Source organism: Lepidochelys olivacea (assembly GCF_965140295.1).
Source record: "Lepidochelys olivacea isolate rLepOli2 genome assembly, chromosome: 10".
Taxonomy (NCBI): domain Eukaryota; kingdom Metazoa; phylum Chordata; order Testudines; family Cheloniidae; genus Lepidochelys; species Lepidochelys olivacea.
In genome coordinates, this window is record NC_140420.1 from 42,018,149 (window position 1) to 42,043,092 (window position 24,944).

A 24,944-nucleotide genomic window follows, 5' to 3' on the forward strand; every position below is an offset into this window, starting at 1 on the left:
TCTGCAGAAGAGAAGAATGAGGGGGGATTTGATAGCTGCTTTCAACTACCTGAAAGGGGGTTCTGAAGAGGATGGATCTAGACTGTTCTCAGTGGTACCAGATGACAGAACAAGGAGTCTCAAGTTGCAGTGTGGGAGGTTTAGGTTGGATATTAGGAAAATCTTTTTCACTGGGAGGGTGGTGAAGCACTGGAATGTGTTACCTAGGGAGGTGGTGGAATCTTCTTCCTTAGAGGTTTTTAAAGCCAGGCTTGACAAATCCCTGGCTGGGATGATTTAGTTGGGGATTGGTCCTGCTTTGAACAGGGGGTTGGACTAGATGATCACCTGAGGTCCCTTCCAACCCTGATATTCTCTGATTCTGTGATTTCAGGAGCAAGGGAAGGCTTGTGCGTGGCAATGAGAATTGAGAACAATACATGAGTGGGGTCTAGCAGAATGATACAGCCACATAAAGGGTAAATGAGGAAAGATGACCCAGTGGTTCAGGCATTAGCCAGTGGCTTGGATGCCAATCCCCACTCTGCCACTTAGTGTGTGACCTCAGTCAAGTCCTTTTGCTTCCCGTTGCCTCAGTTCCCCACCTGTGCCATGGGGATAATAGAACTGCCCTACCCCACAGGGCTGCTGTGAGGATAAATACATTAAAGATTGTGAAGTGCTCAGATATTACAACAATGGGGACCCTGTGGAAGTACCTTAGACAGACAGTAAACTGCACTGGCGTGATTTGTGTATGTGCTGGGGTCTGCAGCTGTGCAGCTATGGTGGTGGTTAAAACACCAGGGTTGAGAAGGCCACCATTGAACTCATTTTCTCAGCAGGATAAAGGGTTAAGTGAGCCCTGTGGGAATAGAGTGTTTAAGCAGTCCAAATCTGGAGCCTGCTTCAGCTCCCATGGGAGCCAATGGCACAACTCCCACAGACCCATCTGTGATACTACGCCCATATTCTTAATAGAGATATTGTTAGAATATGATTTTGGTATAACTATGATATGTTTTATGCAAGGTGGATCATGTGAGGTATCATTGGAAAGGTTATGATTATCCTATTTGTATGCAAGTATCATTTCTGTATCTGAAGTTAGGAATATGGATTATGTATAAATTACAAAAATGTTTGTGCCTGGGGAATGCCAACCAGATAAAATGCAGTCAGGCTGGCTGGTTAGTCAATGGGCCATTTGGGAGAACAATAGGACTCTGAAGGTGTTAATCTCCCACCTTTTCTGAGAAGCTTCCTGCGATGCTGCTTTGACACTGCAGGGTCATGTGATCATGTCACCTGGTACTGGACCCCATCTCGGCCTACTAGTATTTTTCCACTAATAGGGGGTGGGGACCAAACTGGAAAACAAAGTATTCCCGCCATACATAAATCCTATTTAAGGCAGGAAAGTGAGTTAATCTTTGTTGGTTCTTCACTGAATCCCTGCCCAAGATGACTGCTGAAAACACCTAAAACTGATCTGGGGAAGAAAGAACTGGACCCAGGCTAGAAGGTGTCTGGCCTATGAAAGGAATATCTGGAGTTCTAAGCTGCAAGCAAGAACAGTTTGTCTTCAAGAATCTCTGCAACCTACTTAAAACAACATTTAGAGTGAGAAATTACTACTTGTAGTCACAAAAAGAAAAGGAGGACTTGTGGCACCCCAGAGACTAACAAATTTATTTGAGCATAAGCTTTCGTGAGCTACAGCTTACTTCATCGGATGCATTCCGATGCATTCCGATGAAGTAAGCTGTAGCTCACGAAAGCTTATGTTCAAATAAATTTGTTAGTCTCTGGGGTGCCACAAGTCCTCCTTTTCTTTTTGCGGATACAGACTAACACAGCTGCTACTCTGATAGTTGTAGTCAGTTTCTTTAGTGTATTAAACTTAGCTTGCACGTTTGCTTTATTTGCTCAGTAATCTGCTTTGATCTGTTTGCTATCCCTTATAATCATTTAAAATCTATCCTTTGTGGTTAGTAAACTTGTGTTTCTTTTCTCTAGACCAGTTTGTGCAATTCATAACTGAGCGGCAAAAAGCTGTGCATATCTTCCTCCACATTGAGGGAGGGGCGAATTTCATGAGCTTGTGCTGTACAGTTTTCTGTGCAGTGCAAGACAATACAATTTTGGGTTTTCCGGAGGGGGTGAGTACTTGAGTGGTGGGCAATTCCTTAGCTGAGTCTTCTGATACAGAGCTGATCTCAGTGTCTGTGTCTTTCTGCAGCTGGGTGTGGCCCTACCTGTGTGTGTGCTGGAGGAGGCTTGAGGGTCTGGCTCAGCAGGCCAGTGTAAGGGAACCCAGACTGGTGGAACTGGCAGGCTTAGTGGTACCCCAGTATATCAGGTGGCACCCCAGACGGGGGGCAATCCATCACACCATCCCTGCCTGGTAAGAGCCGATACAGTGCAAGTCATGTAGGAAGATACACAGATGGGGACAGATTCATGAAACAGGATCCCTATTCTCTGTTAAATTACAACTCTCTGAGTGTGGGTGAAAGGGTCAACTTTGAGACAGAAGTCCTTAGATAACCACAGCACTGACCCATCTTGAGCAAAGTTCCCCAAGCTGCCTCACCAATATTCTGGATGGGCCCAGGTAGAGGTGGACCTTGAGGAACCCGGTCCTCGGACCTCACTTGCAATGTGAGTTGGATGGAATATGTGTTTAAAATGTAAGTTGTATTGAATTTAAGTTCTAGGTACAAATTTAATGGCAGTGCTTCACTATAAATATTAGGAAATTCATCAGTAAAGCTTAGGTAACGATTTTCAAAACTGTCTAGGGGATTTAGATGCAAACTCCAATTAAAATTAATGACATATTTAAAACCTCTAGCAGGCTCTATCTCAGCCAGGGTCTCTTGTTACTTATTAACTCAATTGATTCTCTAAATATCTTTAAGATAGGTGGCAAGATAAGAGGAGCAGCTCTTGTATACAAAGAAAGATTTCCTGGCTGCTTTGTCCATCTTAGGTCATACCTGTATATTTTGTTACCAGTCCCTCCCCCCCTAGTCGAAAAGTAATGGGGGAGTGAATGCTGTTGCTGGTCATTATGTCTCAAGCGGTGAATTTTAGCAAATTGCTGTGGTGAGAATACTAACGTACACAGCAAATCCAAACACCCTCAGAACGTCAGGGGGTTGTTTTCTGCACATTGTGTCCTATTTCCATAGATATAGGCATGACTGATCATGCAACAGAGGTGCCCTCGTTACGCTCCAGTAATGAAACTGTTTATGAGTAATAAGGACATCTCCATCGTATCTCATGGACATGCGTATCTTGGATAGAGGCACATAGTTTTTTACTTGGTTACACAGGAGAAGTTAATGGGATTAGTCTAGATTAGCACTGGTGTAAGTGAGAGCTGAATTTGGCTCTACAGCTTCTTCCCCCTTGACACCTCTGCTAACCTCCCCTTCCCTGCTCTTCCCCCAAGTCATATTTTCTGCTGCCATCCTCTCTCCTCCTGAAACCATTGTTGCTCTGGCCTACCTCATCTCCCCAAGATCCCCTTGGTGGATTCTGGATGCTGTCTCACCCACCCCCATTCCTGAGTAATAGAAAGGCCTTCTTGCTTCTTTCACCTTCACTTTCAGGATGGCAAAGATCCTTGCACTCCCCTCTGGAATGACTCAATGGTTCCACAAACCTCTTTTTAACCTCTAGTGTAGCTCTCGAATCCACTGCAGAACACTCTCTCCTTCACCTCTGGAGAGGACCTTGCCATATGCTCCAGTACCGTCCTCTTCATGTCCTCTCCTCCTGCCCCAGCACCCTCAACTGCCACCTCACTAGCTGTGGGCAGGAGGTGTGGAGTGAGAGTTACAAGCCATTGGCTGAATTTAATCAATCTTGTGACATCATATCCATGTATTTAATTGGGGTGCTCTTAAAGGATCTCAGTGTGTTTCAGAGGACTATTTCTTTATTAGCTTCTAGTGACACCATAAACCGCAATAGTGGAGAGCCAATGGTTTGTCACCAAAACCCTGAGATGGAATCTCCTTGTCTCAGTGTGTTAAATGTTTGTTTTATGGGCTTTAAAATGTAATAGTAGGTTAGCAATATGGGGGTAGGAAAGCTCTCACTCCAGTTTCTCATGGACAGGTGTCTACATGATAAGCTTATTAGCTCTTTTTCTGGCAGTCTCAGCAGTGAGGACAAGGACCGAATGGGTGATGGATTATGAACTAACCTATCACCGTAGAGATGGTCCCACCAGTGCAGTTTGGAGGAAGCTTCCCCTGCAGCTGCCAATTGTACCTCTCCCACAGTTTATAGAGGACTTCAGTTTCCAGGACTCTGTCTGCTACCTTTCATGAGTCCTGAGCTCACTATCCACATGATGCTTGCATTTATCTGTTGCTGTATTCATAGGTGCTGGAACTAAGGGTTAAAGTGGTTTTAATCATATACAGCTTTTACAGTTTGGTTCAATGGTTCTCGGCACCCCCACTGTAAAAATTGTTCCAGGACCCCTGCCTGTACTGCAATCTTTAAATTATGTCATATGTATGCGTGTATACACACACCACATATGGTCATGCAGTATCTCTGTGATCATTTGCAGAACCACATGCTAAATAATCTGCCACTTTTACTGCCTCCCCTGCACTCTGTCCACTAAAGCCATCTCCCTGGGACTTATTCCAATGCCCTAGGGAGCTCCAAACAGACACCATTTAAAAAAGCAATCAACTTGCAAAACAAAAGTTTCCTCACTCCCCTCCCCACCACAATGACATGTACTTGGAGCCCAGGATGAGCTAGGTTCAGTACTACAGCAGTAGCAGCTTTTCTGCACATAAAAATATTATTATGAAGTCCATTTACTCATAGGGTAGATGCTACCATAATACATAATACCAATAATGGCCATAATAATAGCTTGGTGCTCTCAGAGTTGATTCCCAGGCCTTCACACTTATTTCCAGTCCTGTAATGTCCTCAAATAAAATGATCATGACTTTCGAAATTCTCAAGGTATAAAAGAGCCATTTAAAGACATTTTTAGAGGTTTTAATGCTCCCTCTGAGCCTGGGACTTAGGACTCATGGAGAAAAATTTCCCAAAGACCTTAGCACCCACAGTGACAGACTGATTTACACGTTTTTGAAAAACTGGTTCATTGTAACAGAGGCCAGATTCAGCAAAGTACTTATGCACCTGCTTAATGTTAAGCACATGCATCAAACCCACTGAAGTTAATGGTACTTAAGCATGAGCTGAAGGACTGGGCCCAACAAGGAGTTGCTGGAAGAATGTGCCTAAAGGTAAGCGCTGTGCTGAATCCCAGCCGCATGCTTTACAGGGGCAGGGATGTTTTAAAAACTCTCTTAAAATATTCCTACATATTTTTCTGTAATACGTGTGGCATGTCAAGAATACAGGGTGCGGGGAAGGCAGGTCTGTAATCCTGCCAGAGGTTTGAGTTTTCTAATCCACAGAAACATTTCAAAATTGAGATCCCCTCCTGCGCCCGCCTTGCTCAAGGAAAGCTCACAATCTCCCCAGCTAGTTGTTGGAGTATTTCACAGGAGTCAGTCGGTGTAGGTCCTGCCCCAAGCTGCGGGGGTGGGGGGAGATGCTAGGCGAAAGCACTGCCGAGCGAGGGGGCTGCTCAGGCCGAGGCGGCATATGCTGTGAGTGTGCACGGTGAAGTCACTCCGCCGCTGGCTGCATTTCCTCGAAGTCAGAACTCCGGTGACTGACACATCCCGCCGCCCTAGGTCGCTGGAGAGCGGAATACGCCGCCAGTGACTGGCAGCAGCCTGCTGGGAAATCTGGTTGCGAGCAGCTGTACAGCTCTTCTCAGGGGAGGCGGGGGGATTCCCACCTTCTCTGCCAGTTATCACCAGGGTGCAGGCTGCCGGCTAGTCCAGCACAGATTGCACGGGCGTGGCCTTTTCCCGATTTAGTTTTATTTTAAATAAATACAAAAGGAAAGGAAATAAAGAGGGCGGAGGACTTAGACCCCCATGTACAATAGAGAATACTATCCTCCATCCATTAGCGCACAGGGCCAAATTCATCCTTGCGGTAAATCGTTGGGCTGCAAAGACGGGGCGCCAGGGCAGTTCGCAAATCTACCAGTTTAGAAAAGCTGGTGTGAAAAACAGCCACCTCGAATATCCTCCATCCATGAGCGCACATGACCAAATCCCCCTCCCTAGGAATACGCCTGGCTGTGTCCTGGCCCCACGGCTTCGGCATCCCTTCAGGGAGGTTCAGTGCAGGGCTGGGCAGGGAGAGAGGCTCTCCAGGTCCAGCTGTCAGTTTCAGCAGCTGTCTCCTGAGAGACGCGGTGAGTCTGGGGTGAGTCGCAGAGTCAGCTGCCCCCTGCCAAGTGGTTTCCCCATGCCCCAGGGAAAGCCCAGGCTTTCCACCCCCTCCCGACATCAAACCCAGCCTGCCTGGTTCGGGGGTGCTCTTCGAAATATAGCTTGGATTCATGACCGCTACAGAGCCAACCCCGCGGGGGAGACAGTAATGTTTACAAGACTGAGGGGAACGCAAGACAAAGGGAAGCCTGAAACCAGTCCATGGCTTGCCAGCGTGTAGAGAGAAAGATAGGCTTCCTTCGAGCCCAGCCTACGATCGAAACGCCGGGCATCCCTCAGACCCTCTGCTTTGCATGCAGCAAGCATGTGTCCAGCACGCTGGCTTTTCAAGGTGAACTGGTCTCGCTTTAGCTTTACATTTTTCCCCTTTCACCAAAGCCACAGTGTTTTCGGCAGCAACACTGCATGACACAGCCTCAACTCCCAGAACGAGGGGAAATGATCCTGGGTTGCTCTTTTTAATATTTGTAATTCACTACCCCCCAGTAGTTTCCTCTGAAACTAAACTGTACAATAAGCCTTCTCAATGAGCTAAGAGGACCCTGGGATCCCGGACCAGGAGCAGCGCTGTAGTGCCCAACCCGAATGGACAGTGCAGGCTGCGCTCAGAAATATTCCAGTGTCCATCTAGCTACACGCCCGCTGCCCAGCCAGACGTTGCCCTTTTAAGAAACCGGGGTGATGGCTCAGGTAGGCAGAGCCTGTTTGCAGTAGTTGCTCCTATGGCAACCCAATTGAATTAGATAGCCTCATGAATATTCCCAGCCCCAGCAGCTGCAGGAGGGATGAGGAGGGCAGTGATGTCAGCAAGCCGGGGATGCTGCAAGTTGCGGTTAATTGTGTCTTAGTGGCTGGGAGGTGAGGAGCGGAGGCTCCCCGGGGTGGGTGGCGGCTACCCCTGCGAGTTGTGCGCTGTGCCGGAGCCGCAGCCCGTTCGCAGGCGGCATGGCCACGGCTGCTGCCGCAGCGGGGCAGGCCCGGCGTGCGGCTCGGACCTAGACTTGCCCGGCGGCGGGGCTCCGGGCGGCCCGGGATTGCAGTGACCCCGCCCCGCGGGGAGTAGGCAGCGAGGAGCTGAAGCGGGACGGGGCTGCCGTCCCCTGTTGCGGACGCGGAGCTGAGCCTGATGCAGAGCCAGTGGCTGGCACGCTCCGGCGAGGAGATGACACGCCTGCCACCGGCCCCCCCTGCCCGGTGAGCTGGGGTGCGGGAGGCCGGGGCCCCGGGGCGGAGCAGCCGCCATGGATAAGCTGCCCCCCGCCATGCGCAAGCGGTTCTACAGCCTGCCCCAGCCCGGCGGGGCCAAGGCGTCGATCATGGATGAGGAGGGAGACGGCGACAAGGACACCCGCAGGCGGAGCATCCGCCTCAAGCCGCTGCCCGCGGCTGGGGGCACCCGGGGAGACGCCGGCCCGGAGCCGGGCGCCAAGAGCAGCACCAACGGGGACTGCCGGCGCTTCCGCGGCAGCCTGTCCTCGCTGGCCAGCCGGCACCTGCACGACGCGGCCGAGGGCAGGCGGCTCATCGGGGGCGAGGGGGAGGCGGCCTCCCCCGGCGAGGAGCGGAGCCCCCAGGGCGGGGGGGAGCCCGAGCTCCCGCCGGCCCCCGCCCGGTCCCCCCCGCCGGAGCCGCAGGCCCTGCCCGCCTCCGCCTCCATCAAAGTGGAAGGCGGGGCGGGGGGCGACCAGATTACCCCGGACGAGGAGCTGCGGCTGGGCCAGGCAGGCTTCATGCAGCGCCAGTTCGGGGCCATGCTCCAGCCGGGGGTCAACAAGTTCTCGCTGAGGATGTTCGGCAGCCAGAAGGCGGTGGAGCGGGAGCAGCAGCGGGTCAAGTCCGCCGGGTTCTGGATCATCCACCCCTACAGCGACTTCAGGTACTGAGACCCCGCCAGCCCAGAGCCCCTCCACCAGCCGTGCACCCCCCACCCCCCGCGCGTGGCCTCCTGCCAGTCCAGAATCCCCCCGCTCCCGCACCGCCTGCTGTGCCCCTCCCAGCCCAGAGCCCCCGCGCGGAGGGAACTTTTCTGGTTAGTTTCCCTGTCGCTGGAGCTAGAGGACACAGTTGTTGCTGAGCAGCCCCAATGCAAACCCGCTCTCCTACTCCGCTGAGTTTAAGCAAAACTTTCACCTCCCTCCATCTTATTTTTGACTATATTGTCAAATGTATCATCAGCTTCCACCTGCGTTAAGGGCCACTCCACAGTCCAGCGTAACTGGGAACCTGCCCTCCAGCCGCTACACAGCTGTGGTTAGTTGGTGCCTGTAGCATGTTAAACTGCTCCTGCCTCTCCACTTCCACCCCTCGGGTCTGTTTTGTTCATGTGCTAGCTTCGCTGTTTGCTGTTGATCCCCAGATCGTTATTCTCCCACCCTCCAAGAGTGGAGTAAGGATGTTGCTGCTGCTCCATAGGGCTACTTACTGCAGCACTACTTGCCAGGCATTTGTATGTACAAGGGATAGCGCCATTCATTAAGCAGAATCCTAGTCCTTCAAAGAATGGTTAAGACTTTTTTTTGTTGCATATATAGATCCTGTTTGTGGAACTAATTTGAATGGGGTTAGCCAGCCTGGTTTTGCTACAAAACTGTTCTCACTTTCACTTAAGTGGCAATCTTTCATTGTGGGTTAATGAGAGAAGTAACTTGTAAGCAGTAGATCCAATTTCTTTAATGCCCTCTGTCACAGTGTTTGGGTATTTTGGGGTGAACGGATGGCTACTGTACAGGCAAGTGTTCCTCGGTGCAATATGTAAAGTACTGCAGTCAGTAAGGAAGTACATAGTGCAAGCAATGTCCAAGGTTTATTGCTTCGACTTTAATTACAACAGGCTTATACACTACATAAAAATTCAGTGGAAGCTCTCCATACAAATACATATCACAAAATGCACACTGCAAATTGTCCAGCACAGCATTATCTCCTAGGATGGGGTCAGGGAGATAGTTACAGGGGAGGCAAAGTGTTGATTTCTTACCAATAAAAAGCTCCTGAAACTATGTTTTAGAGATTTAAAAATCAGTTCACACATTTAAAGGGTCCACACCTGCCAGTGATCAGATTAATTTATATTTCTTGAATTAACACATAATAATAGGGTGTTTTTTTTAATCTGAAAGACTGCACTGTCAATTAAATCCATGCATTGAAGCCCCAAATGCACTGCTGACCCAGCACGTAAGGGTTTCCAATAGTCACATCATCATATTTAGTCCTTGCATGTATAATCTCCTTCATGCACTGATTGAAAAGGGTTTAAAAAGATGTCTCACAAACACAGTAGAATGTGAGGGGTTGGCTTGAAAAACTATAATTATGTGGCCTTGTCTACAGATCTTTGTCTTATCTGCCTCTGCCTGGATGTAAAACCGAACCAAACCTCTGTGTCCTCTTAGGTTATTCTAGAGAACTGTTCTCTTGCATATAGCATCTTAAAGGGTTTGTTTGGTTCTTAGTGCATTGGCTATCTGAGCGGACTCCATCCAAAAGTAGCCTAGAGTTTGCACGTTTCACTCATACTGTGAATTCATTCTCCCCTTCTTTCTTTAGGGCTAATTTTTCAGCATAGAACCAGACTGTCAAACTCCAGTACAGAGATGTTTGTAATAGTAGCCAATGCGCCTCTCATACAAGGTGAGATGTTCCTATTTGGCTAGAATTGCTAAATTAGCCAACACTGACTGATTAAAATAGAGCAACACATTATGAGGTAAGTTTTTATTTCTGAGGTGCTGCAATATATGGCCATTCACCGTATCACACACAGGAATAAAACATGCAGGCAAGTTAGACACACCCAGACCAAATGATCAGGCCAAGTCTGTAACATGCAGTAGGTCTCTTAGTCACATGCATGTGTGTGATTTGTTAGTATTAATAATTAAGTCCTTGCCTGATGTAGCCTTGTGTTTGTGCAGAGATGATAGCTCTGGCTGGATATTGTCCTCAGGTGCAAGGCACTCTTGGTTTTAAATTCCAGTTAAGATGATCAGCTGCTGCTTTGTGTTCCCTTCTAACCTTATGCTAGTAGCCTGGCACACAATATACGCTTTCTCCCCACAGTCCGTACTGGGCCTGCCACAGATGGGACAGCAGCATTGGTTGTACAATGGATGTTAGTGAAGGGGATGAAGAGAAGGGGAGACGATACTGTAGTCTATGGCCATTGCCTGTCTTCCCCCCACTGTTTTCTCCCTTTCCCTGCTTCTAGGTTCCTTGAGAATATCCCTACGAAGATGACTGCCACTGAAAGGAACTGTGTAGATTTCCCTGATAATACTGACCGTGGCTCAGCAAGTTTGCAGATGACACTAAACTGGGAAGAGAGGTAGATACGCTGGAGTGTAGGGGTAGGATACAGAGGGACCTAGACAAATTGGAAGATTGGGCTAAAAGAAATCTGATGAGGTTATCAAGAACAAGTGCAGAGTCCTGCACTTAGGACGGAAGAATCCAGTGCACCGCTACAGACTAGGGACCGAATGGCTAGGCAGCAGTTTGGCAGAAAAGGACCTAGGGCTCACAGTGGACGAGAAGCTGGATATGAGTCAACAGTGTGCCCTTGTTGCCAGGAAGGCCAATGGCATTTTGGGATGTATAAGTAGGGGGCATTGCCAGCAGATCGAGGGACGTGATCGTTCCCCTCTATTTGACACTGGTGAGGCCTCATCTGGAGTACTGTGTCCCACACTACAAGAAGGATGTGGAAAAATTGGAAAGAGTCCAGTGGAGGGCAACAAAAATGATTAGGGGGTTGGAGCACATGACTTATGAGGAGAGGCTGAGGGAACTGGGATTGTTTAGTCTGTGGAAGAGAAGAATGAGAGGGGATTTGATAGCTGCTTTCAACTACCTGAAAGGGGATTCCAAAGAGGATGGCTCTAGACTGTTCTCAGTGGTAGCAGATGACAGAACAAGGAGTAATGGTCTCAAGTTGCAGTGGGGGAGATTTAGGTTGGATATTAGGAAAAACTTTTTCACTAAGAGGGTGGTGAAACACTGGAATGTGTTACCTAGGGAGGTGGTGGAATCTCCTTCCTTAGAAGTTTTTAAGGTCAGGCTTGACAAAGCCCTGGGATGATTTAATTGGGGATCGGTCCTGCTTTGAGCAGGGGCTTTGACTAGATGACCTCCTGAGGTCCCTTCCAACCCTGATATTCTATGATTCTATGATTCAGTGTTTGAACTGAAGGGGGCAAATTTTCCCTGATTTTGGTGCTGAAGCATCCTTCTTGGGGGCAACTTAGTTCTCCCTTTTATGGATGACAATATTTTTGGCCTCTGAAATGCAGCAGCTTGCAACAAATAGCAGGTATTATCAAAGTACTTCCAAGCGCTAGGTATCCTTCAGCCAAAGGACTTTACTTCCTCCATTGCAAATTACTCAGTGCAATACTGACTGCTCCTAATCAAAGGCAGGTACAGATTCCATGCTGTTAGGACAGTATTCTCTGTTGCCTTGTAACTGCATTGTCTCCAAAGTGCTAGGGGAACACTTTGTAATGACAAGGAGGAGTTAAAGACTAACAGATTTATTTGGGTTCAACCCATGGGGTTTTTTTTACCCACAAAAGCTTATGCCCGAATAAATCTGTTAGCCTTTAAGGTGCCACCGGATTCCTCGTTGTTTTTGTGGATACAGACTAACACAGCGACCCCTCTGATATTTTGTAATGACTACACAAGTTCTAGGGCAATGGAGAATCAGGCCCCAGATCTTGTTTCCTGCCTCTGTGGAGTAATCAGTTTCACTGTTGAGAGTAGCTCTTGCACCTGCAAGACAGAGATCTGGAAACTCATTGCTGTTGCATTAGACAGCTGGGGATGTAAACCTGTGGGCTGGATGCCTCAGTATGTCGAGTCACTACTATTGGGCCTGATTCTGACCTGACTTACGTTGGTGTAATTCCACTTGCTTCACTGGAGGTACTCCTGATTTACAATGGCATGAGGGCAGTTCCTGTCACAATGGCACAACAGATGCTTTCATCATAGATTGTCATTAAAGAATCCGTTTTACACCTAATATGGTTAATTCAATGGCAAATCTATGACTCCTCCAACAGTAAAATAAGTTAATACGGATTAATGTTCCATTGATCCCAGCTTCTAGTCCTTTGCAAGAGGGAAAGAAACTGAATGACCTCTACCAAAATCAACTCCAATGCCCTAAGTATGGTGACTAGTGAATGGGCTAATTCTAGAAGCACTTAAAAAGTGATTTAACCAATACACTTTCTATTAGAAATTGCTGTTACACTGTGAAGCATACCTATGTATTAGTTACCAGAGTTTATTTGCATTCATGGTTGATTGCACATCAGTGCAGATTCAATGTATGTTTCCTAAATCAAGATTTATGTGAAACTTTGAAAGCTTTTTCAGTGGCTAGATAAATAGATTCATAATTTCTAACTTGGAGGAAGCATTGAACCAGTACAATTTGTTTAAGATAAAATAATAGGCAAACGATAGGTTTTAATTTGTGTTCGAGTAGAGGATATTGGGGATATCTGCTCTCTCTGTGATCAGGAACTGCTTGCAAAGTGGGTGTAGTATGCTGCTTTTTAGAGTGAACTGAGCCGCAAAAAATGTCAGGTGAAATGTACGAGCATCAGGAACTCTTAAGGAACACAGTTGTTTTCATTCCTGAATGTGGCCCTAATCCCCCAGACACTATCAGGCGTAGTTCTTTCTACTGTGGAATCAATAGAACTGCCCACAGTAGTACACACTAAACCTGGTTGTCTGGGCCCAACTAGGGGATGAGAAACACAAGGCTCATGACTGGGTTTGAATAGACTTATTGATTTGTGAAGGACTCTACGGGGCACTAGTGGATCTGTGCTTATCCACTAGTGGATCTTTCCCTGCTTATCTTTTTACTAATTGTTTTGCTAAGATGAAAAACCATTTGCAACATGTACAGCGATACCCACTGCCTATGTCAGTTCATCAGGCAGTTATTGTCATTCCTGTTCTGAATCAGCAATGGTATGCTCATTACCTACTGCTGTAAAATGGCTCTGAGTGCTACCTCTCTGCATCATTTTATTCCTGCCCATGTTCTGAGACCACCCACCATAGTGAACTCTGATCCTGTGAATTGCTTGCTACTGTTAGTGAAGTGGAATGGAAGCTGCACATTGTTTCAATGTCTCTCAGAATGCAAATTGGGTGAGACTTCTGTTTTAAGTGAGAGATAGAAAAAGTTTTGTCTGTCAGTAAAAATGGACAGTCAAAGACACAGGTTAAACACAGGTGGTTCAAACACTGGAGTCTCTTTTCTTATTTTCAAACTGATTATGCTTGGGTTAAAACTGGTGCTACATTGCTAATTGTGAAATGGTTTCACTGACCCCCGTCCTGCCATCCTTACTGAGGCAAAACTTCCCATTGAATTCCATGGGAGTAGTACTCTAGGGCAGTGCTACTCAAAGTGGTGGTCCGCGGACTGGTGCCGGTCCTTGAGCCATCGGATGCCGGTCTGTGCACACATTGGAAAAAAAAATTGCCAGTCCCCCACATCAGATAGCTTGAGAAGCACTGCTCTAGGGCATTTAGTAGGAATGGTTCAGGGAAACTGCATCTGTATTCCACCTCCTCCCCCTATCTAGCCCAGGAGTGCCCAGTCATATCTCAGATTTCTGCTGTCACTGATCTCTGGACAGGGACTCTTGACCCACTCCCTTCTGATGGGGGATTTTTAAGGCCACACAGCTCCCTGCCATCCATTGAAATATCCCCAGCAAGCCAATCTGCTTAAAGGCCAGCCCTGTGTGTTGCTTTCTCTTTGAGTATGACACTGTTTTTACTGACAGGCACAATTTACCACCCAGCTCTTTCTAAGCAAGCACATTCTTCAGGTAAAAGCATTACAGAGAAAACATATAAAAACAATAAATGGATTTAAACACATACCAGGAGTCACCCAGGAGTCTTATGGGGCCCTAGTAATCCAAAATCTTTCCAACACTTCTGCAATGGTTCTGCTCCGCCCCCTTGGACAGAAGGCCCTGTTTGCTGGATCAGAAAGCAGGCCCTGCATCCATTTAAACCTGGCCTTTTTATATCAAAAGCCCTTTCTTTGTCTGTTGGTCTCTGGAAAACCCAGTTGAACCAATCTATGCAACACCCCCACCCAAGGAAACGATACCCCTCTGGAGGTGTTTATAACCTAACTGATTCACCTGTATCATCCCCCACTTTTTGTTGTTCGTGGAGGAGCTGTGATAACAATCCCTGTCCCCCAGTGGTACATTATACGCTTAAAGCAGCATGGTCCCAGAGATATTGCATGGGGTTGCAACATCTGTCACACAAGGGCCTAATCCAAATCCTGTTGAAGTAATTGGAAAGGCTCTTCCTGACTTCAGGGAGTTTTGGCTCAGGTTCCAAGAGAGGAAGCCCAGTCTTATAGTTGGCTAGTCTAGATTCAGGGGTTCTATTCCTGCCTCTGACTCTGTGTGTGCCCTTGTACAAATCACTTAATTTGTCTGTGCCTTAGTTCTCCATCTATAAAATGGGATAGTAGCTCCCTGCCTTAAAAGGGTGTTGTGGTGATAAGTGCATTTGTTTATGAGGAGTGTTCAGGTACTAGAACAAGCACCATTTAAAGAAAGTAGTGCCTCTATGAATCAAACCCTGCAGCTTATTACCATAATGACAGAGCAAGATTTGGACTATTACCATAGAACAGTGGCTCTCAACCCTTCCAGAGTACTTTACCCTCTTTAAGAGTCTGATTTGTCTTGCATTCCTCTAAGTTTCACCTCACATAAAAACTACTTGCTTACAAAACCAGACCTAAAAATACAAAAGTATTTAAGTAATTTGAAAGGCTTCACTATTATTATACTACACTATTACTACACACACTATTACTGAAAAATTGCTTACTTTCTCATTTGTACCATATAATTATAAAATAAATCAACTGGAATGTAATATATATATTGTACTTACATTTCAGTGTATAGTATATAGGGCAGTATAAACAAGTCATTGTACGAAATTTTAGTTTGTACTGACTTCGCTGGTTGTAAAACTAGACAAATATCTAGATGAGTTGATGTACCCCCTGGAAGACCTCTGTGTACCCCCAGGGGTCTGAGTACCTCAGGTGGAGCCATAGAATACTGCCGTGATTATGTATTATACAACAACAAAACACCAGTGTATGTTGAAAGAATGTTACGGAGGCTGCAAATTCAAGCCTTAAATAGGAAATGCTAGCATTTCAGAGCAGCATTCTGCTGCTTAATGGTGAGACCATCCTTTCTCTTCCTGCAGTCTCCTGTCTAATTCGTCATACACCTTCCAACTTCTGTAGCAAATGGGGCAGGCGTCTTACTGACAACAGTCTCCTTCATTACACAGGTTTCAGAGTAGCAGCCGTGTTAGTCTGTATCCACAAAAAGAACAGGAGGACTTGTGGCACCTTAGAGACTAACAAATTTATTTGAGCATGAGCTTTCGTGAGCTAATGAAGCTAATTCTCCAATGAAGTGAGCTGTAAGCTGTAGCTCACAAAAGCTTATGCTCAAATAAAGTGAGCTGTAGCTCACGAAAGCTTATATTCAAATAAATTTGTTAGTCTCTAAGGTGCCACAAGTACTCTTGTTTCATTACACAGTCATCATTCATTCCTATAGTGGATTGATCCTGTGCACTGAGTGAGGCAGGAGTCATGTGGGAAAAATAGCATATGCTCTTGTAATTACTATATCACAATGCGTATATACAAGGGGGTTGAGTTAAGGTTGTACAGGCAATCTTAATTTGGGCATTTCCTGTCATTTGAGTGCTTGATTTTGCAACCTTAATAACATTCTTTTAAAATAGTTTTGTGTGTGTCATTTCCTAGTTTTTAAGTTTGTTTTTTTAAAAACACAGAAATTCCATCACTTAGCATCATAATAGCACACATGATCATTAGCACACAGCAGATCATTAGTAGGGTTGGCACCTTTAGATCCGCCACACAGACCTCTGCCACTTGAGCTAACAGAGTGAAAGAGAGCAGCAGTAGCCAGGGTATCTATGTAGACCAGCACTAAAGGGCATGAGACACACACTATGGTTTTCACTGCTATTTGGTGACAACAGGGGAATGATGAGACTCAGGAATCTTGAGTTCCATTCTAGGCTGGTGTGTGTGTGTGCTCTGATGGGCATGCACTCTTATGCTCATTTTCCCTAAGTTTCCCCCTCTAACTGGTCCCTGTGTCAGTCCTGTCTCTTTCCCACCCCATCCTAGACAGTTCCAGTCTCCCCTCCTCAGACTTCTTGTCTCAATCTCCTTGCCCAACAAGGCCTAGTCTTATGCCTCTGGGCACCCAGTTTGAGTCTCCCCTGCACTCCCAGTCCCCGCCTCTCTATCCTTAGTTCTCCCCACCATATCTTTGTTCCAATTTTCCTTACCCAGTTCCCCTCCCTCTGACTCCTTATCTAATCTATCTCTTTTACCCTAGTCTCCACCAATGTCCCCTCTGCTCACGGTCCCCAGGCCCACTGGCTCCCAGTCCCAATCTCCCTCTGCAGGTTCTTCATCCAATCTGTGTTGTCATTGTTCCATCCCGGCTCCTTGACTCAGGGCATGTCTTCACTAGCAACGTTAAAATGCTGCTGCGGCAGCGCTTTAATGCGGTTGTGTAGTCCCAGCACCAGCGCTGGGAAAGAGCTCTCCCAGTGTTGTAAAAAACCCACCTCCATTAGGGGAGTAGCTACCTGCACTGGGAGCAAGGCTCCCAGCGCTGGTGCACTGTCTTCACTGGCACTTTACAGCACTGAAACTTGCAGCGCTCAAGGGGGTGTTTTTTCACTCTCCTGAGTGAGAAAGTTGCAGTGTTGTAAAGTGCCAGTGTAGACAAGGCCTCAGTCTCTTTGCCCAGCAAGTCCCAGTCCCCGCCCCACTTTTTAGCTCCTTGTCAGAGCCGTCTCCACTCCCCGCCCCCTCCTTCCCACTTTTCTCAATCCCAACCTCCTTGCCCAGCCGGTCCCAGTCTCCCCCTTTCCCACAGCTCCTCATCTCATCTCAGTCTCCTCCCTTCATCTACTGGTTCTCGGTTTCCCCACCTCCCATTTCCCTCTCCCACTCCCAATCCCTTTGCCCAAGGAATGGCAGTCCCCTTTTCTCCCCCCTACACCGACCTAAAAGTGGAATTCTTTTTATAAAGACCCATTTTTAGATAAACCCTTCTACTTCTTGATTGCTGGATCCAAATAATCTCAAAACGTAAACCCTCCAGATTACACATGTCTATAGAAGTGAAATCTTCATTTTGCTAGGATGAAACAAGTTTGTTTTTGGGGGTGGGAAAGTGTGTTTTATAAAAGTATTACTGGTGAGCACATAGAAAAATATACATGTAAGTTTCAGAGTACCAGCCGTGTTAGTCTGTATTCGCAAAAAGAAAAGGAGTACTTGTGGCACCTTAGAGACTAACCAATTTATTTGAGCATGGCTCAAGTACTCCTTTTCTTTTTGCGAATACATGTAAGTATTTTCAGTGTTATAAACAGGCAGGGCTCTGCTGTGCAGGTGTTTTGCATTATACAATAGTATACACTGTATAATAGTATACATTGTTTTGCATTATACAATAGTATGTGGTGCAATAAAGTAAATAATATCGCATCAGAATGCTTTCAGAATACAGAAACCAGAATGCTGTCTTTCTGGAGATCAGCATCATTTTAGTTTGAAACTACTGACATTTGTGTTTGTTTCTTATCAGTAACTTATTAGCTAAGCCACAGAATTACTCAGACTGCTCTTGGGACCATCGTATCAGAGCTCTCCTCTTTCCCACATCATGCATTTCTCTCTCTCTCTCTCATTTTTAAAGACATGTTAATGCCAAGGCAGTTACAGGTCAATCAAATCATTGTTGGTTCTAATTGGCACTCTAACAAGCTGTTAAATTATTTTACTTGCAGATGAATGTCACTCAGAAATAAAGGTGTCAAATCCTTTTCCTCCTTTGAGAACATCAAAGAACCCATTTCCTTGTATATCTCTTCCCACAGATGAGCGTAAGTGAAAGGTAACTCCGGGAACTGGCTTGTTGGAACTTGAGATTCAACCCACAGAGCTAAATGAATGATGGCTGCACAGAGGGCCTGTATAACCGTGTTCCAGTCTGGTCCCTTGTGTGATTGTACAGTAGGAAGGGTGCAGCTTTTATACAACATGAGGCTATGGAGAAGATTTTCAAAGATGGAAAGGGGAATCAGATGCCCAACTCCCATTGCTTTTCAGTGCTGAACTGTCCTTTGTGCCTGTGAAAATCTCTTTCCTGATCTGTAATATTATCACCTTTTTGGTGCCACGCCCCTCGTGATACTGGGATATAGCAAGGCTACTGAGCGTCTGTCAGAAGAGTTGACTCTGCTTTAAGCCATTTTAAGAGATGTTTTATGTAATGACATCTCAGTTCCTCTCTCTAGGCATTCATGTCCATCACCATAGTGTCTAAGCACGTCTCATTCCCTTTCTCTATTAAATGGCTTAGCTTGTAAGTCAGAACAAGATTTTCCTAGCTAGCAACGTTGAAAGCTCATCCTAGTGCCTCCAAATCAAAGCTGCCTATTCTCTGCCTCGTCTATGACAGGCAGTAGGAAATATTCTGGAATCCTCATTTAGGTGGCCAATTTTGCTGGTGATGCATGAGGCAGAATAGAATGCAGCTTTGCTCTGCACAGATGTATGGGCTCTGCAGTGCTGACAGCACTAAAATGTATTGTTGTTTTTTTGGTCAGCAGACCAAGTGGTTAGGATGTTGAGAACATTGAGGAGGGAGCAAGTGCATTCCAGGCACTAACAAGGTGCCATTCTGGTGGCCCTTTTTTGACCTTGACCCTAGTTAATGCTTCATTTCTTTGAAGTCCCTTTACAAATGCAGTATATTTGCCCCCTGCAGTATATTCATGTCAATTGTGGCCATCCTGTGCTTGGCACTAGCACCAGAATGTAATAAAACCAGACAGTTGCTCCTATTAGGATACTGCATGCAGCAATGGAAGGATGTGTCAATAAGAGAGAGGCAGATGATGATCCAGTGGGGAATTCCAAGGTCAGCTCAAGGGACCATCAATCTGATATGATAGGGTCCCAACCAAGCCCCAGTGAGGCACATGAGTTAATCTCATTTGTGGTGCTTCTTCCAAACATGCTAACTGTTGATTTAAATCTTTGCCACTTTGGAGGGACAGGTTGCCTGTGTTTATGCATCTATTGTTAAGGAGCTTAGAAGCAGGAGAGGTTCTGCAGGTTGCCAACTGACTCTGGGCAGTGAAAGGTGCAAGAGCTTCCCCTCTCCTCTTTCACAGCTGTGGGTCTGGTTTCTGTGATTGCACAAGTGCTTGCTTTACTGGCAATGAGTACCTTCCCTTCCTTGCACTTGGTACCTTGTAGCTCTCCTTTCTACTCAGAGCTGCTCTAACGTTGCTGTAATTTGACAGACATTTATGCCCCCTGCACATTTGGGGGATGGGAAACCTGGTGAAGTATTTATAGATTTGTTGAGGGAGAAAGAAATCTCTTGCAAAGTTATCAGCACTCCAGAGCTTGTGAAGGAGATAAGAGCTGCATTCTGAAGACTTGGGGACTCCATATTAATAAGTCTCTTACTTCCACCCATCACATCACACGTGATTTCATAGCCAGGCACTCACTCCCCACAGCACTAGTATCACTGTTGCCCAGCGCAATGTCTTGTCTGCAAAGAAATAGAGCAGTGATGGCAAGGGGTGGGTGGGTGGGTAGGGTGTTGAGGCCCCTATTTATCCACTGGCTCATTCTGAGAATTCAATCTCCGCTGTTATGTTAGTGAAGAGATTGCAAGGAAGGTGCCAAACCCTGGGGGTGCAGGATGAGAGAATGCAGGAGCCGATAATGGAGGTATTAGAGCTCTGCAAAGAACCAGATGTTGCATTAGACACAGAAGCAGCTCAGGGGGGACACTTTGCAGACACTGTCAAGGTTTGGACTGGCTCTCCCAACAGACGGAATGATAACAGGCTGGATACTGACAGCTGGCTCCATGCTGTCTCTTCACACAGAGAAAACCCTTCACTAAGCACTGATTCCCAAGATTTGATTTCCACCACCTGCTTGCTTATATCGCTTTTTCCAGTGTTGTAACTCCACTGACTGTAGTGATTTACACTGGTGTCAATGAGGAGGGAGTCGGGTACCCTCCATCCACAGTCTTTAATGAGTTGTAGAGAGAGGAAGGGCTCAGTATAATCTGTGGCCATATTCTTTTCTCACTTACACTAGTGCAAACCTGGAGTAATCCCTTCAAAGTCATTGTGTGTCTCCCAGTGTAACTGAAGGATCAGTAGTCTCTGGAGAGGAAGCATTATCTATCTGTCAAAGTGCAATGTTGGGAGGTGGGAGATCTGGGTTCTGTACTTGACTCTGTCATAAATTCATTGTCACCTGGAGCAGGGCATTCTTTGTGACTGGAGAAAGTCACTCTTTCTCCAGCTGTATATCGTGGCTAATAATACTCAGTGACCAGGAGAGTGGTTGCGAGGCTTAACTTTTTGTAAAGCTCTTTACTACCCTCAGATGGAAAGTGCTAAAGAAGGGCAAAATAGACTTACCTGCTCTGGGATCCATTGGTACATACGGTATGTGTGATCTACAGCAGTCCAAGGGTTTACAGAGAAATCTTGGAAGAATTTCTGTCTTTTGTCTTTGAAGATGTGGGATATACCCCTTAGCCTGTTAATGGCACAGGCCTGAATGGATCTCCATGCTGCTGGCTGATTTCTAGAGAATTGGTTCCTTTGTCCTTACCTTAATGAGACAAATTTGACCAGCACCGAATCTGAAAAACAGAATCCAAGAATAACTTCTATGATTCTACATTGCTTGGCACGTTTTTAAAGCTAGATTAGACAGACAATCAGTAAATGTGCCATAGGGACTAATCCTGCATTGGCAGGGAAAGCAGCTAGAGGAATTCTCTCTTTTCAGTGGTCAGGTGCAGCACCTTGGGAAGGATTGGGGATGCTTCCAATATAAAATAATGCCGTGCCTTTCCCTTGTGCACAATGTATGCCACAACATGGAACACCCTCTGCTTGTGGAATCGCAGCCTCTTGGTTACAGTAAATGTGACCCAATGGAAGGCCCAGCCCCAGGGTTATGCGATCTGGCCTTTTTGGGATGTGGCAGGCTTGGAAAACATCACCTGGTATAATCTCCTATGAATAACCTTTTGAATGATCTGTTGTGATGCTGGGCTTTCAGCTCAAACGTGAATGTGCTTCGGACAAAGTCAGTCCTGATTAAGCTCAGGTCAGAGAGTAGCTGAGGTGCTTGTTCCATGCTTGAGAGCTGGAACAAGGCAGCCTGAACCAATGACACATGCTTAAAAGAAAATCCAAGTATGGGGGTGTCTGTAGGCTGAACACTGACTCTGTGTTTGAAAAGGTCTGGTCTTTAGGATTCACAAGGCCCTATGCAAAGTAATGTGCGGGGGGTCCATCTAGTTCTTTCACTGTGAACGCCCCCTGCCAAATCTCTCTGTACCCATGATATCCCTCCTCTCCTGCCTGTCTGTGACCCACCACTTGAATGAGGTGAATTCCTCCTTGTTACTATCCATGAGGCTTCTGTGACCACCCATCCCACTGCACTGAACAGGAGGGGCAGCCTTCCAAGCAGGGGAGGTTAAGCTGGCTCTGTGATCCACTGGTACCGCAGCAATGGCACTGGCAGGTTTGTGTATGGTGTGGGCCACTGAGTATTTGAACAGGGTTCTGGAAACTCTGCCACAAGTGGCGCCGTGCAGTGAAATTTGCACTGCAGGCTGCGGAGGATTTGCCTTGACATCATCTGGCCTGCGCTGAGATCCGCAGACAGTCAGCAGACCTGTGCGCACATCCAGTATCTTCAGCTTTGTAGAATTAAGGCTTAGCTTCAACATAAGCTAATGCAAGCTGTGCCCACCCCACACAGCTGGTTGCGGTATGGCTTTATGTCTGTCTAAGCCTTCTGGCATGGGGGCGGATGTGTTATGTGTGTGAATGACTCTGCTTTGGAAATTAATACATAAAATCGGGGGTGACGCTAATAATAAGACACTGCCTCGTGAGTGGTGGGGATGTGAGAAGCACAAAGCAGAGGCTTTGTCAAGCTTCTGTACTGGGAACAACACTTCTCCTGCTCTCAGAGCATGGTGATTCTCAACCCCAGCTCCACATGGTAAGAGCTCGGATGTCCAACCAGTGCCTGTCTCCTCCCACAGTCAGTGGGCACACTAGAGATTGCAGTGGAGCTTCTCCAAAACCCAGTCTCTCAACCCCAAGAATAGCTCAAGCTGTACTGAAGGTTAGAGTGCATGTAGGTGAACGGGAAATGGGCAGTAGAGGTACAGGTAGCTGATTCATCACTAAGGAGTGAAGGAGACATATAACCTCTATCCATGAATACAAAACTTTCAGAGAGCTTGAGAAAAGTCATCTGTGCCTCCAGACCTCTGGAAGGTGACCCGCACAGGCTGTGACCTTGGCAGCCTTTACAGGGGTATTGTTTTCCTAAGGATGAGTGTTCTTAAACAATTTCTCCAGTGTAATTGGCAGAAATCTACTTTCCCAAGCAATATCAGGTCAGCAGTTCTTCTTCGTCTCCTGAATGAGACATACCAAGGCATGCTGGGTAAGAGTGGCGGGAAATGTTCCCTAATCGTTCATTCAAATTCTCCTTGACTAGCGTTAGGGGTGGTCTTTCTGCATTCATTCATGAGTGTCCTAATGAATTAGTTCACTGGTGGGACTGTTCACTAAAAGAGTGAATGTTAAATGAATGTTTGTGGAAATTTGTTATTCTTCACACCTGAAATTTGATTTGAGGGGTCATGATCCAATCATGGAACACTATCATACCATGTGACTTATAAGCCAATCAAAATGGCTTGAATCTTGAATTTCAAATCTTGAATTCTCACAGCTGAGTGACAGAGTGTGTATGAGTGAGAATTCTTCACAAACCTAGTCGCAGCAAGCTGAGAAAGTCATTTGCTCCTGAACAGTTTGTGGAAAAGGTGAGAGGCGCCATTAATCAAATAAACTATTTTGGTTTGCATTATTCGTCCAACTTTGTAGCACAGACATACAGGCCACCCCTGATTATTTAAGATCCACAGCAGTTTTTGAAAGAGTTGGTCTCTTAGCCAAATTCCATCTGGAGTAATTCCACTACAGCTTCAATAGCATACAGTATTTCTGTTCATATCCTGCCCTGAAACATTCTGTGGGGGTTGCTGTGCATTGCTTAACAGCTGTTGCATTTCATCCCAGAGTTAGCTTCATGCCAGTGCTGGGTGAAATTACTCCAGTACACGTAGTTTGTACTGTACTCTGGGATCCTCATGGATATACAAAGGGAAGGTGTCTTTTCTTTCAAACTATTTTTATTTGAATGGATATATGGTGCCAGATTCCTTGGTGTAATGCCACTAAAGTCAGGGACATTACACCAGAAATGTATTTCACCCACTGTGTTTGTCTGGGGCTGATCTTTCTAGTTTAGACACTTATCACTGCTGTATCTAGAGCAGGGGTTCTCAAACTGGGGGTCAGGACCCCACACGGGGTCACAAGGTTATTACATGGGGGGTCTCAAGCTGCCAGCCTCCACCCCAAACCCTGCTTTGCATCCAGGAATTATAATGGTGTTAAATATATAAAAAAGTGTTCTTAATTTATAAGGGGGGGGGTCACACTCAGAGGCTTGCTGTGTGAAAGGGGTCACCAGTACAAAAGTTTGAGAATCACTGATCTAGAGCAATGCCCGAGTCCTGCTTTTGCCATGCCATAGTGGTATATACATGTGCTTGTTAATGTTTGTTACATGTGGAATCCGACTGCAGGGTTCCACTGCAATTTCATAGAGGTTAAGTCCAGAAAGGAGCATTAGATCATCCAGCCTGACCACCTGCATAACACAGGCTATACATTTTCACCCACTTACTCCTACGCTGAACCCAACGACTCTAGTTGGATGAAAGTCCTCAGGTGACTAATTTACTGTGTGCCACGGGTAGAGAAGAGGAGAGACTGGGGTGCCATCAACATCCATGGCCCCTGCAGAGACAGGGAATCAATTAGGTAAGACATGCCCAGATGATCCCAGCAAGTGAACTGCACTTTATGCTGCGGAGGAAGGTGAAAACCCCACAGGGTCCCTGCCAAAATTCCTTCTTCACCCCACTAGGATGGGGACCTTTAGGGGGCATGGCGTTTTCTCCCCTTAGCCCATGAAGAGGCTGTGGTATGAATCAGTGCTGTCTGTGGTGGGTTGGCTCCTGAACCCAGGAGTTAATTGTCTAAGCAGGTTGAGAGGGTTCTGAGGAAGTTCTCCTGCACAAGTCTGTGAGGAAGGGAGCTAATTCACTCCCTGCTCTTCTAAGCTTCCCAGGAAGGACTGTCCCCTTGTTTCTGAGCACAGAGTAAAGGTTCCATCTACCGATGGCTCAGCTGCGAAGAGTTGGGATTTGGTTTGGAAGCTGAACTGTCAGATCCTTTTTGTCCTGATGCTTCTCTCGCTGACTTCATGAGCTTCAGAGGAGGGTCTTCTGG

At 46.5% G+C, this 24,944-nt stretch overlaps 1 protein-coding gene across 1 annotated transcript in view; it reads left to right on the top strand.

Moving 5' to 3' along the window:
• Positions 1-7,243: 7,243 nt before the first annotated feature.
• HCN4 (hyperpolarization activated cyclic nucleotide gated potassium channel 4) overlaps positions 7,244-24,944 on the top strand; it is a 169,302-nt gene continuing 151,601 nt past the window's right edge. The window contains exon 1 of the mRNA XM_084641694.1: positions 7,244-8,223. Coding sequence (XP_084497820.1) covers positions 7,589-8,223 — 635 coding nt within the window. The 5' untranslated portion in view covers positions 7,244-7,588. The remainder of the gene's footprint in view (positions 8,224-24,944) is intronic.